The 14642-nt window shown below is 45.9% G+C and overlaps 2 protein-coding genes across 2 annotated transcripts in view; one reads left to right on the forward strand and one right to left on the reverse strand.

The window, feature by feature from the left end:
* The window catches only part of LOC139392705 (solute carrier family 66 member 2-like), a 97520-nt gene extending 95534 nt beyond the window's left edge, over positions 1–1986 (reverse strand). Inside the window, exons 1-2 of the mRNA XM_071140929.1 lie at positions 1540–1986; positions 1097–1230 (exon numbers count right to left, since the gene is read on the reverse strand). Of these exons, the coding sequence (XP_070997030.1) occupies positions 1097–1230; positions 1540–1745 (340 nt within the window). The 5' untranslated portion in view covers positions 1746–1986. The remainder of the gene's footprint in view (positions 1–1096; positions 1231–1539) is intronic.
* Positions 1987–9159: 7173 nt separating this feature from the next.
* On the forward strand, positions 9160–11483 carry LOC139368254 (uncharacterized). Its single transcript, XM_071107394.1, has 2 exons — positions 9160–10363; positions 10737–11483. Exons 1-2 carry the CDS (start codon positions 9160–9162, stop codon positions 10817–10819), a joined length of 1287 nt encoding a protein of 428 aa, XP_070963495.1. The 3' UTR covers positions 10820–11483.
* Positions 11484–14642: the final 3159 nt, after the last annotated feature.

The raw sequence follows: 14642 nt of genomic DNA on the forward strand, positions 1-14642 counted from the left end.
TGGCCTGGTGTCAAGAAGGGCAGCAAAGAAGCCAGTAAAAACATCAGGGACAGACTGATATTCTGCAAAGGGTACAGGGATTGGACTGCTGAGGACTGGGGTAAAGACATTTTCTCTGATGAATCCCCTTTCCAATTGCTTGAGGCATTCGGAAAAAAGCTTGTCCGGAGAAGACAAGGTGAGCGAGCGCTACCATCAGTCCCATGTCATGCCAACAGTAAAGCATCATGAGACCATTCATGTGTGGGGTTGCTTCTCAGCCAAGGGAGTGGGCTCACTCACAATTTTGCCTAAGAACACAGCCATGAGTAAAGACTGGTACCAACACATCCTCCGAGAGCAACTTCTCCCAACCATCCAGGAACAGTTTGGTGACGAACAATGCCTTTTCCAGCATGATGGAGCACCTTGCCATAAGGCAAAAGTGATAACTAAGTAGCTCGGGGAACAAAACATCGATATTTTGGGTCCAAGGCCAGGAAACTCCCCAGACCTTAATCCCATTGAGAGCTTGTAGTCAATCCTCAAGAGGCGGGTGGACAAACAAAAACCCACAGATTCTGACAAACTCCAAGCATTGATTATGCAGGAAAGACCTGCCATCAGTCAGGATGTGGCCCAGAAGTTAATTGACAGCATGCCAGGGCAGATTGCAGAGGTCTTGAAAAAGAAGGGTCAACACTGCAACTATTGACTCTTTGCATCAACGTCATGTAATTGTCAATAAAAGCCTTTGACACTTATGAAATGCTTGTAATTATACTTCAGTATTCCATAGTAACATCTGACAAAAATATCTAGACACTGAAGCAGCAAACTTTGTGAAAATTCTCAAAACTTTTGGCCACGACTGTACTATAATTGTGTGTTCATTTTTCAAATTTGATGAGTGGTCAAGTTAAGTACATGCATTAAATTGATTTACCTAGCAATAGAATATATTTTTCCCAGCAATAGACCAATTTGCCTGTGAGGTGTTTTTTTGGTGTTGGGACCTAATTTAGTGTTGTTTAGCACTAGCTGTAATAATAATACATACATAATACAATTCAAATAGGGCTATTTGCCTGACGTGTTTATGGTTTGGTTGGCTTACCTGTGAAGTGGCGCTGTTTGGTGCTGACGCGGTTGGTGTGCTGGATGTTGCAGCAGAGATGGAGCATAGCCAGCATGGTAATGATCATCACTACACTCTGGAGGAGCAGAGTCAGTTCAAACTGCTTCCCCATCCTGTAGGTAGACAACATTACAGTGGTTAATCAAATGACAATGTCAGCGCAGACAATGCTTCTCACTTCCTCTAACCACTGCTCTATCCGTGTTTCAAGGAAACAAAACAACCCTGCACTGGTGTATGCTCACAAGTGAATTGCTTCATTAGGTCACCATGTGAGCATACTGTACAATCATTTATAGGTTTCTTCTGTTTACTTTGAACTGTTTTCTCTACACAGCACCTGGCAGTTTCACTGGATGTGTACACTGTGCATATACCCACTGTAATCTGGCCCAAGTGAACCCTCTCTATCCTGGCCTCACCAGAAGATGCGTAGGATGTTGGCGATGAGCAGAAGCAGACAGACGCGGGTGGAGAATCCCTCAGTGATGCTGCTCCTCTGGATCTCCTGGTACTGAGGAAGGTAGGGCAGGGTCCCTCCAAACACCATTACACAGGAGGCCAGCCACGATAGCAGGGTCCACGAGCCCTCCATGTCCTCCTCCAGGATGCCCACCTCAATGTCCATCTCTAGCTAGGGCCTCGCAGATGGCAGCCTGGTCTCACAGTCACGCCCAGGACCGTGGAGTGGACAAACAGACACTTCTGATCATGACTGGAAGCATAGAAAACAAATAACGAACTCTAACTGCCGCTCCCTCTCTCATGCTTTGTTAGAGAACTCACCGTCATACTTACAAAACTAAAGATATCAACACATGCAATACTAAAACTAACTATCAGTTATCACTGTAACGCAACAACAATTCGTAAAGCATGAGTCACCTTGCCACCCACGCCCATTTTATCACACCCCTATCTGAATTAAGGATATCCAAAATAGCCCTCCAGTAATATGCCAATGCTTCAAACCTGCAAGAGACCCCAAGGTTTTCTTCTTAGTAACTTAGCTCTACCATAACCCATAAGACAGACCCTCTCACACACTTACAAAATATGGTCTCTGTCTCTCTTTACTGTAATTCAAAATTGATGCAAAAGATTCTAGAGCTTTGAGAATGCAAATCGTTTTGGAACTGTCTGTGAGCTGTTACCAGACATGCATTTAGAGTGGGCCAACTTTTAGAATTGTGAATATTGTTCCAATTCTTTCTGTTACAGAGCATTATTTAAATATTCCCCCTGCAATGTTAATGGGGGGGCTGCAACTGCTGCCATAAAATGTTGTAGTGTCATGTAAGTGCACCATAATGCTCATTCTAGACTTTATATACCCATTGTAATGTTAATGATGGCTAACAAGGCTGCCATAAAATGTTGTAGTTTCAAACAAATGCATCAGAATGCAGAAACTGCAATGGCCCAACTTTCTGAATACATTGCTCTGGCGTATTTTATTCTAGCCTATGTGAACATTACTACTATACATACCACTACACTAAAGTTCTTGCCTTTTTCCATGGAGGGTAGGAAAATTCAGGAAGGAATGCTCTTTCTCTTACTAGTCTCCACTCTACTCCGTTACATAAAATGCAACACGTGGGATTAATATTTGCAGAAGCTTTGCCAAATATTGAGTGCTTCTAAATATAGTCCATACAGAACTGCCAGTATTTACATTGGGGGAAACATTCTTATTTTTCCAGTTTTCCCTCTCTTTGGCCCGATCTCAAAAATGACTCTTTAGCGGTACAGTAAAACAGAGGCCCACTTTTCCCCCCTAGACAGCCAGGGTAAGAATATTGAAACAACAACATGTAACACTGCTCCTTCTGTAAAAAGAGCTCTTTAGGGTGTGCTGAATAAAATATGTCCTTCGTGCTTTACCAGTGAGGCACTTCAACACTGTACACACCCATAGGAGTTACTTCAGGGCATTGTTTCCTGTGTGGAAACTGGAAGGTTGGTATGCAAGACACTATGAACAGAGTGTGTGTGTGTGTGTGTGTTTTGAAGGAATTTGTGTAGTCAGCTGAAGGCTGTCAATTCAAAATTGTTTTACAAGTAAAATAACTTGACCAAGAAGTATTTTCAAAACAATGTTGCTGTGACTGCTAATATATAAAAGTGTTGGGTAAACTTAAGGCTGTTGAAATTTTCAAGCACTACAGACCACAGGCTCATATTGGAGGAATGTTCACAGTTGGCGTAGTAACACTTCATCAATAAACAGAGATACTTAATTACCTTGACATATTTTTTACTCTGCATAACTCAGCTCTAATTGTCATTCAGGATGACACAGTGTCTACCACCACGGGATTCCTCTCAATTAAACTTTTAGTAGGAGGACAGTAGGCAGTAAAGAAAGACAAAACTGGGAATGCAGAAAGAGTGGGTGACATTTCACAGGAAATAGACACTTTGGTGACATTCAAAGTCTGCAAGTGAACATACACGTGTTGTCATTTCTAGTATATAATAGTTCATTAGACTGCATAGAGCAGCATGTGAAATGTGACAGTTAAAGAACCCTGGCCTAGAGTGTCCTTTGAAAAACATTCCATCACATTAAAACTAAAGGTCACTAGAAGTTAAACGTTTTTTTTTAAAACTTTTTCAGCTGAACATTAAGCTACAGTGAATAACTTGGATATCCTATCCAATAATACCCAACAGAAAATGTTCTCTTGTTTTCTTCACAATATGCTTTTTGGCTAAAGAGTTTAGGTGGGCTGTCATTCAATATCTGTATTATACTAGGCTAACTGTATTTGGATGATGTGGGGAAAACAGAAGAAAAAAAACACTTATGTAAACAAAGCATGAAAGGGTTGGGCTACAACATGCCCCAACATAGAATAGGTTATTTTAACTATGTCTAGTTGCGTGAAAAAGTTGAACTACTCCAAAATCAAAATCGGTACTTTTTGTTGGTTGTATATAAAGTAAAGAACCCAGATTGTGTATTGAGAAGTAAAGAACTTCTCCCAGCAATGGATCCCCCCATCTAAGAATAGTATCTCAATTTAAATCCCTTTGGTAACCAAACGAGGCTACAAAGAAAACTAATGGGACTGTAGCGACTGTGTTGACTTCAAAATCAGGGGTGTGAACTACGTTTCTAATCAAGCGTTGATCGACATGGTAATGGCTCTATAGTATTGGAGATAAGTTGAAAAAAATGGACCCTCCGTTACATCGTGACGTGTCATAGCGTACAGCACGCATAAAGCAACTTTCTGTCTTACAATCTCTCTCCACCAGGTGTAGCACTTCTCTCATCGTTTAAAAACAAGAACTGGACAGTGACGGTGTAAGGGGGGATACCTAGTCATTTTTTGCGTCATCATTGCATGCGATCATCATTCTCAAAGCCGCTGTTTACTTCTAAGATCACTTTAGCACCGCCCTAAAAACCAGATTCAAATTCGACACAAAGCTTCAAATAGGTATGTAATGACACATTATATAAACTCTTTATAGTGTTTTATTTACATTTTAGAGGCGATAAGGTGATAAGTTGGACAGATCGAGTGAAAAAAAGCAATTTTCCCACACAACATCTCACCTTCTCACTATCACGCATTAGTTTCGCTTCCCCACCCGCCACTTTTAAAAAGACCCGACGGGTTCATTGCCTGCTTGAATTATGCAGAAACGGGCAGCGTTTAGGTCACTGTCTTTTTTTGCACACTTTGTACAAAATAATAAAATGCAGTACTACAGGATATTTCTTAACGTAGCTCTTTATTAGCTAGCTATAACTGGCATGTTCACGTATCGCCAACCAGGATCAAACATGACCTAACCATTTGGATGGTCTTAACCAATCATAGCACAGTATATGGCGGTAAAATGCACCCAATTACAATTCAGTATGTTTACACATATGAATATTACATCCCCCTTCTTTTAAAACAAAAGAAAAATGTTTACATATTCTAAGAGTTTCTTTTGAATACATGCTCTGTAGTTTGAACTCAAGGTAGGTAACCATTTATATTGCATACTACACCAACTGAATCAACATAGACTCTGATACTGTTACTTTTCGAACAAGGGATTCTCAGCAACTCAGCTTTCACAGTAGAAATACATCTTAACATTTCAAACAAATACAACACCAAAGCATTTCAAGTTAACTTTCAATAACAAGTTTACAGTCTGGAACTCTTTTAGGGCAGCGATCCGCCTACACCCTTTGACATTTCACAGGTCTAGGACAGCTCTGGGCTTGACCTCTCTTCCTGACCTTGTGCGATATGATGCTGAGCATGCTTCTGTGTCAGTCAATAGTTTGTGTGGTTTTGCAGGTAAGTATGGTGTATGTTGTGCTGTGTGTGGGTTTAGGTCATCATGTTCTCTTTCAGGGGAACAGTTCATCTCATCAGTGTGTTGTTCTTTTGTGTTCAGTAGGTGACGACTATTGCGGAGGTACACCGCTACTTCTGCGGTGCGGACGTGATATGAACGTTCAGTGTCAGCCTATGTCAGATTGCTCCATGCTCTCCAACTCTTTCTTCAGGCGGGCACAGAGAGCAAGAGGAATCTTTCTCGGTGGGTAGACCACAGGGGTTGCGTCTCGGTCAAGGTGAATGGTACATTCTCCTGGGAATAATCCTATTCCTGTAAAAACCACAAACTCCTCCAGTACATTGTCTGTCTCTACTGGTCCTGTCAATGATAAAACTAGCTTGATGAGGTCCATGTCTAAACATGCATTAAGACCTAGCACTGCAGGTGCTCTAGTGTCAACAACATAAAAGTCCAACATCATGTCACTTTCCTTGTATTTGCATTTGAAAGTGCATGTGCCTTTTACTGGGAGCTGTTCGCCACCATAACCAGTCTGCCTGCGTGTGGTGGGCTGTAGCTCGCATTCAGATGTCCAGCTGCAGTACTTATTCAGAGGAATAATGTTTACTTGTGCACCAGTGTCTAGTTTGAACTTTAGCTTCGTGACTTGTGTTACTATCTCAATGTCAGCAAAGGCTTGCTCCGTCTCTGATATTTGACTTTTCTGTGTCACTGAATCAATAAACAGTTAATCAGCGTTTGACTCTTTGATTGACATTTCATCTTCACTCATTGTGTGCAATGTTTTTCCACGGTAAGCTCTGCACACTTTTGCAAAGTGATTCCATTTTCCACATTTAGTACACGGTTTGCCTTTAGCTGGGCAATTTCCTTGTTCGCCATGCACTTTGTATCCACATGTTTTGGGGCGTTTTGATTCTGTTTCGCTCTGTTTTGGAGTTATGTCTCTCTCCGTTCTAAAACGCGCTCCGTGAACCAGAAGTGTGCTTTGATGTCTGCCTGACAGCGTGAACTGCTTGTTCACGTGATGCGCTCGTGCTGCAGCACGAAATGGTTTTCGTCTGAGCTAGCTCGTGAGATCTGGCTATGTCGATAGCTTTGTCCAGCGTTACCTCAGACCCAACATTCAAAAGTTTCTCTCTCACTCGCGGTGAGTGTATTCCAAATACAATACGGTCCCTGGCCATCTTATCCTTGTTTGCATAATCACAGTCTTTCACAAGCAGACGCAGCTCTGTCACAAACTGTTCAAAAGACTCGCTAGCTCAATGTACTTTCCCATGGAATTTGTACCTAGCGAAAATCGTATTGGTCTTCTGCGCAACATATGCTTCAAAACGATCGTGGTATATTTTCAGTACCTTTGATTCAGCCTTGGTAAGTGTCCATGTCTTGTAAATTTCTCTCCCATTTTCACCGATCCAGAGGAGCAGGTAGCTGCATTTTTCCTCTTCTCCTGTCCTTCAGAGGACCCGTGAACATTAGCTCCACATGCTGTTTGTACTTACGCCATGCATCGGGTAAATTTGTAGACTCCCCGTCCATTCGAGGTGAAGGAACTCCCGAAAAATCCATCTTGTAACACCTTTTACTCTGACAAAATGTCTTGTTTTGCACACTTTGTACAAAATAATCAAACGCAGTACTATAGGATATTTATTAACGTAGCTCTTTATTAGCTAGCTATAACTGGCATGTTCACCTATCGCAAACCAGGATCAAACTGACCATGACCTAACCATTTGGGTGGTCTTAACCAATCATAGCATAGTATGATATGGCGGTAAAATGCATCCAATTACAATTCAGTATGTTTAAACATATGAATAGGCAGTAATGTAATTGATAATGTTGGAAAGGGGATGAATTGTGCTTTACAATGGTATTGACATTACAGTTGATCTGGAAGTAGTACGTTTTGGGGGCGCTAAAATAAGGGCAATTGTAAGTAGGGATGGCCATGGATGTTCTCTTGGTAAGTGTGTGAATTAGACTATTTTCTTGTCCTTTTAAACATTCAAAATGTAACGAGTACTTTTGGGTGGCAGGGGAAATGTATGGAGTTGTAAGTACTTTACACCACTGTCTAGGGAGACTATGACTTCCAGGAGTGTCCAAATTAAAACTATTAGGGGGAAAAAAACTCTGATTTGTTAATAACTACACCGTAATGTGACAATAACAACGACACCATATTTGAGAAACTAATCATCATGCATGTCATGCGGTGATTCCCATATATTTTTCCCCCATAGCCAATGGTAGTTGCACTGGTCGAAGAGTAGATAGATCTCGTCTATGAATAAATTGGAGCGCGTTCTTGGGGAGTAGCCAATGGATTTGCGCGTAAATGGAAGAGGTAAATTCAAACCACCAGTGGGAACACCGCAACCGCAATATATGTACTTTTTTTTCTCACTTTCCAGGATACTGTTATTCAGGATATTCGAAGACCAGGGTAGTGTATATAGATCCCTCTGCTTCATCGCTTCTCGGCCTTTTGGCTAAGATCACGTGCATTGTCCTTGACAGTGCTTGATCAGAGAAGCGATCGCAGGCCGGAGGGCGCGAGATTGTGCTATTTACTTTGGTTTAAAATCATTATTGTATTGTTTCACTATTATTTTTGTCCTGGGTTAGGTGGTGGGTCTGGTGGTGGACTACAGGTGCACCAGCACCTGTAGGGTGAGTTTAAAGGCCCTCTGGTCCTTTTCTTTCTTATTTAATTTAAATTTCAGTTTCCCCTTGTTTGTCCTGTTTTGTACCTCTCCTCCCCCTTGTATCCTACCCTCCCCCCCTTCAATTATTTCCTACTGTTTTGAGTTTTGTGTTGCCTGCTAGCCGGAGGGGCTTTCTGGCTTGTTGGAACGCTAGCCTCCTGGCCCTTTAGGCGTGGCAGGCATTGCATTGTTGTGTGTTTGTCTGACCGTATTTTCCCATCCACCTTGTATTTGCTAGTTCACCCCCTAAATTGCCTTTTGTCTCTGTTTCTTGTCTTGTGTTGTCAACTGGGGGACCTTTGGCCTGCCGGCTTGCTGGCTGGTTGGCTTGACCTGGTCTGCTGGTGAGGCTTGCTAGCTGGTTGGCTTGGCCTGGCCTACTGGTGAGGCTTGCTAGCTGGTTGGCTTGGCCTGGCCTACTGGTGAGGCTTGCTTGCTAGCTGGTTGGCTTGGCCTGGCCTACTGGTGAGGCTTGCTAGCTGGTTGGCTTGGCCTGGCCTACTGGTGAGGCTTGCTTGCTAGCTGGTTGGCTTGGCCTGGCCTGCTGGTGAGGCCTGCTAGCTCTCTCGGCCCTCAAGTTTGGCAGGTGTTGTGTTGGTCAGTGTTCCTTTTTGTTATCCCCTTAATTCCCCTTACCTAAATTTGTTTGTTTGTTAGTTCGCCCCACCCCCCCCTCCCCCCGTTTTTGTTTGTTTTGTTCATTATTGTCCTTCCCCTTCGTGCCTTTCCCCTCTGGGGAAAATTTATTTAAAAAAATTACACACACAAAAAAAAAAAAAAATCCCTCCTTGTGTCCCTTCCCATTGTTGATAAGATTAGTTTGGTGCTGTGCTAGATAGTTTGTTGTGTGTCCCGTGGTACTGGTAGGCCCTGTTCAGCACAGTCTGGCTGAGCCTGCTAGTTCCTTGGCTGTTTTACACCCCTTCCTCTCCCTTTCCCCTTCCCTTCCCCCTCCCCTCCCCTCTCACTGGTGTTGGGCTGTAAAGGGAGTGGGCCTCCATCATGTCAGCAGCACAGGCTGGCATGAGGAGGCACCATGCAGTGCGCCTCCTTCTAAAGGAGAGGGGAGGAAAAATAATGGAGCTATCCCGATTGGATTTCTCCAGAAAATTCCTCCAGAAAGAGCTTGGCTTTCATCCCGCGCAGGTAAACTGCATCTTAGCCCTCCCCTATAGGAAGGGCTTCGATGTCAGTTTTGCCAACGCCAGCTTCCTGAGGGAGTTCTGGGGGAAACTCCAGAACGCCCTGAACACCCAGGGGTCCCTCACAGCGATGTTTGAGGTGACCAAGCTGACGGATAATAGCATTAAAACCGTTATTGTCCGTATGTACAATGAAACCGTACAGCCGGAGGACGTTGCAGTATGGCTGGGCAGGTACTGCAACGTGAAGGGTCCCCTGATCCAGGTAAAAGACCTTGATGGGATCTGGACAGGGGCCTGGAGGGTCACTGTCCAGCAAAGGGAGGACCCTGGGGGCTATGGTGGGTTGAAAGCCATCCCATCCACCATAGTCCTCGGAGAGAACAGGGGCCATGTTCACTACCAGGACCAGCCCAAGCTGTGCCGTAAGTGTGGTGAACATGGCCACCTTGCAGACGCCTGTCAGAAGGTCGTCTGCATGAAGTGCCGGGAGGTGGGCCACCGCTACGAGGAGTGCACGAACGGAAGGTCGTGCAACCTCTGTGGCGAGCGGTCCCACCTCATCCGCGACTGCCCCTCCTCCTGGGCCAACAGGGCCAAGGCTGGAAGGAGGGAGTGGGCGGCCGCGGACCGGGCTTTCGAGCGCCAGAGGGCTGGAACGGCAGTTGCCGAGGTGGTAGTGGAGGAGCCGGTGGTGGAGGAGGAGGCAGTAGTGGAGCCGGTAGTGGTGGTAGAGGAGACAGTGGTGGAGCCGGTGGTGGTGGCTGTAGTGGAGGGCGCGGAAGGTGCAGTGGTGGAAGAAGTGGGAGGAGAGGACAAAACCCTCCCCACCCCAATCCCCCTGCCCCAGACTAATGTGACCCCTGAAGGAGAAAGGGCCGAGAAAGACGGCTCCGGAGAGATGTTCAGCGAAAGCTCCCCAAGTGGGTCAGACATCATAGGGTCGGTGTCGGAAAGCACCATGGAGACTGTGTCAGAAGGTACGGGAGAGGAGGGGGAGATTCTGAAGGAACACCTCCCCCTACGTAAAAGAAACGCTGAGGAGCTCTCTGACCCCGAACAGGGTGAGGAGAAAAAGGGAAAGGTGGAGTGGGAGAGCTCCCAGGGGGAGGAAGAACCCAGAACCTTCCCCTCCAACTCCCCCAATCAAGTCTCCTTTTTAAGTCCTGTTTTAACCTCCTCTCCCTTCCAAACCCCCTTACCCCGGAGGGAGAGAGAGAAAGTCCCTGAAGACTAACCCCCTTTTAACTTTTCAATGGCTTTTCTTCTAGCACTGTTTTTACTCACCCCTTTTATGGCTTTTAAAATCACCACTATAAACGTGAGGAGCGTAAAGACAGCAACAAGAGCACAGTCGGTTTTATCCTTTTTAGAAAGGTTTAACTCTGATGTGTTTTTACTACAGGAGTGTGGTCTACCCTTTTTATCCTCTTACAGGAAATGGGAGGATAAGTGGCGGCACGGGCCCTCCATTTGGAGTGGTTCCAATTTTAACAAGAACGACGGTGTTGCCATTTTAATCAAGACCCCACAGGTGGTGGTGAAGGGGAGCACAGTGGTGGTAGGTGGGCGTGCTCTTTTAGCCAACTGTACTTTTATGGGGAGGGATTTTAACGTGCTAAACGTGTATGGTTTTAACGATAAACATGACCGGTGTGCACTTTTAGAGGACCTGCAGTCCCACATGCTAGGGAGGGATCCTCTAGTGGTGGGTGGGGATTTTAATTGCGTTTTAAGCAGAGCAGACAGGAGAGGGGCAGGAGGGGATTTTAAGGTAGACAGGTCAAGTGTTTTATTGCAAGGGCTGTGCAGGGATTTTAAACTGACTGACTGTTTTAAAACCCTGCATCCAAGAGAGGAGGGCTTCACCTGGACCAGTGGTGATGGCACCAGAGCCTCTCGCATTGATTATCTGTTTACCCGGGACTGTCCCCCAACTGATGCTAGAATAACCCCTGCTTTCTTCTCAGACCACGTAATGCTGACGTGCACCCTTTCACTATCTTCGGGTGTGACTGTGGGAAGAGGGCCCTGGAAACTGAACTGCTCCCTTCTAGAAGATGATAGAGTAGTTAGTCAGTACAGAGAGCAGTTCAGCCAGTGGCAGACGCTACAGGACTTCTTTGACACGCGAGCACAGTGGTGGGAAATGGTGAAGGGAAGGACAAGGACCTTCTTTAGAGAGATAGGAAAGGAAAAAAGCAGAGAAAAAGATAGACGCATGGTGGGACTGCAAAAGCGACTGGAAAGGTATTTTAACCTATGCCAACAGGGCCTTGATTTTAACCAAGAAATTAAAGAAGTAAAGAAGGAAATGGCACTTTTAGCAGAACAGAGAAGCAAGGGGGTTATTTTAAGAAGCAAGGAAAGGGAATTAGAAGAAGGGGAGAAGTGCACTAGGTACTTTTTTAAGAAAATAGTTAGTAAGGGTAGGATTATGACAGGATTGAGAAACAAGGACGGGGTTTTAAAAACAGATACAGAGGGAATAAAGGAAGTGGTCGAGGACTTTTATGGGGAACTGTTTGGGGTAAAAGATGTGTGCGAGGGAACAATGGGGGACCTTTTAACATACATCGACAAGACCTTACCCAATACAGACGACCTGAAAAAAGACCTGACGAGGACAGAAATCGACCAAGGACTGAAACGTTTTAAGAGGGGTAAATCACCGGGGGAGGACGGCCTCCCTTTGGAGTTTTATCTGACCTTTTGGGATGTTTTAGCCGACGAACTTCTGACTGTTTTTACTGACTTCGAACACCTCGACAGACTACCCGACAGTTTTAGAGTGGGGATCGTGACTCTTTTACACAAGAAAAACGACAGGACGGACCTGAAAAACTGGAGACCGATTACCCTTTTAAACTTTGATTGTAAACTTTTTACCAAGGTTTTAACACTCAGAATGTCTTCTGTTTTAGGGGAGGTGATCCACCCGGACCAAACCTGTGCCGTGCCCGGAAGGAAGATCACGGACAGCCTGATACTGATCCGAGATGCCATCTGTTATGCGAGAGACAGAAACATGCGGCTTGTAGTCCTAAATTTAGATTTTGAAAAAGCCTTTGATCGGGTCTCGCACCAGTACCTCTTTAAGGTACTGCAAAAAATGGGTTTCCCGGACAGGTTCTTAGCTTGGGTGGGACTGCTGTACGGGGACATCACCAGCAAAATCCTTGTAAATGGGCATCTGTCAAAAGCAGTGGGAGTACACTGCGGCGTCCGTCAGGGCTGTCCGTTATCTCCCCTTCTGTTCGTGGCCTGTATTGAACCACTGGCACAGGTCTTGAGAAGGGACCAAGGGATCAGTGGGGTGGGTATCCCGGGGAGTGGGGGGATGACCGCCAAGTGCGTCTTTTACATGGACGACGTCAACATTTTATGTACCGACCTTTTATCCGTCGACAGGACTCTGGACAGGACTGACTGGTACGGACGAGCCTCTGGGGCGAGACTGAACAGAGACAAGACAGAGGCCCAATTCTTCGGACCGTGGGCAGACCCAGACTTGACCAGACTACCTCTGACAGTTAAACCGACGGACATAAGGGTACTGGGGGTAAAGTTTGACCGGGGGGGAGGAGGGAGCGGTAACTGGAGCGGAATCCTGGGGACGGTAAGACAGAGACTGGGTTTTTGGGGACTACGACAGCTGACTTTTGAGGGCAAGGTTTTAATCATTAAAGCTGTGATTTTACCTGTGCTTTTATTAATCAGTTCTGTTTTTATCCCCCCTCGAAGGAGCATTTTAGACCTGGAGCGGACGCTCTTTTACTTCCTGTGGGGAGGCAAGTGGGAGAGGCTGAGGAGGGAGGTGGTCAAGAGGCCCAGGTCCAAGGGGGGGAAAGGCTTGCCTGACCTCTACTTGTTCCTGGGCAGCCGCTACACAGCGTTACATCTGACTCTTGCCACCTCCCCGGTCAACAACAAGACCCAGGCCCTCGCACGGTTCTGGCTGGGATCTTACCTCAGGACTCTGAGGCTGATCCCAGTCGACCTGCGAGCCCCAGTCTCTTTCCTGCTACCCCTGCACTACGTCCAGCTCCAGAAGTTTTTAAGACATTTTAAACTGGAAAAAGAAACAGTCACGGTTTTAACAAAACACCGCTCTCTTCTCTCTCTTGTGCAGGATCGGGAACCAGTGTGTCCAGTGCGCGGGCTCGCTATAGGTGAGCCCACAACGGTTTGGCGCAACGTGGCCCATCCTGCTCTCCTGAATCGGCATCGGGACCTGTCCTGGATGGTCGCCCACGAGATCCTCCCGGTCAGGGCCGTTATGCACTCACGGGGCATGGCGAGGACATCCGCGTGCCCCCGACCAGGCTGCGGCCAAGAAGAGTCGGTGAGGCACATGCTCTGGGAGTGCAGAGCCGCCAGGGACCTGTGGAAGGAAGCAGGCCCCCTGATCACCTCGTGTCTGCCAGCAGGGGAGGACCTAACACCTCAGCTCGTGCTGTATGGGGTGGGCCGAAGGCCCATTCCATCGAAGGCCTTCACCAAGCTCTGGCCCACCCTCACGTGCCTGAAGGAAGCACTGTGGTCCTCCCGTAACCTGCTGGTAGCGAAAAACGTAGAGACCACCCCCCAGGCAGTGGCCATGGTAGCCACGGAAGCCCTGGGGTGGTACGGAAGGAAGGGGGCCTCGACCCCAGGCGAAGGGTCCCCCACAACACCCTAGGTCCCGGCGGCCACGGCCTGACAGCGCTGCGGCGCCTAGGGCGATGCGCCTAGGGGAGGGATCTCCTCTGGGCCCCGAAGGACGGGACGATGATCTATTCAGAAGAGCAGGATGAGGTGAGCTTGATAAAGACTCACCCCCCTCCTGTACAAGGGACTGAAGACAGCCTTTTAACAAAGTGACTTTCTAACATTTTTTCATGTCTTAAAAATGTTTTACCTTTGTTAGATCATTAGTACACATTTTAAATGGCTTTTACAGATTTGATGTTTTTTACAAGGAAAGTACTTTTATCCATGGTTGTTTTCATTGGTTTTAACAACATGTGCTTTTTAACAAATTTAAATGTAACTTTCAAATGCTGTGTTTTATGCTTTGTTGCCGTTTTTATGTGTATCAATGATGTAAAAAATGTATGAGCTGTTTTTAAAGGAAATGTGTCAATAAAACTTTTCCACAAAAAAAAAAAAAAAATAGATCCCTCTGCCTGTCCCAGGGTTTACCAAACTCGGTGCACGTTTTGGTTTTTGCCCTAGAGCTACACAGCTGATTCAAATAATCAACTAATCAATCATCAAACAACGTTTGGGCAAAAAAACAAAAAGTGCACCCCTTGGGCTCCTGAGGCTGTCGGTGCACGCTGCATTTTTTTTTGTTTTGTT

Source organism: Oncorhynchus clarkii, chromosome 1 (genome assembly GCF_045791955.1).
Source record: "Oncorhynchus clarkii lewisi isolate Uvic-CL-2024 chromosome 1, UVic_Ocla_1.0, whole genome shotgun sequence".
Lineage (NCBI taxonomy): Eukaryota > Metazoa > Chordata > Actinopteri > Salmoniformes > Salmonidae > Oncorhynchus > Oncorhynchus clarkii.

Coding starts and splice junctions, on each gene's coding strand:
- LOC139368254 (XM_071107394.1), top strand. CDS start 9,160: ATGTCAGCAGCACAGGCTGGCATGAGGAGGCACCATGCAGTGCGCCTC. Junction 10,364..10,736: donor GCTCTCTGACCCCGAACAGG/GTGAGGAGAAAA, acceptor ATCCTCTTACAG/GAAATGGGAGGATAAGTGGC.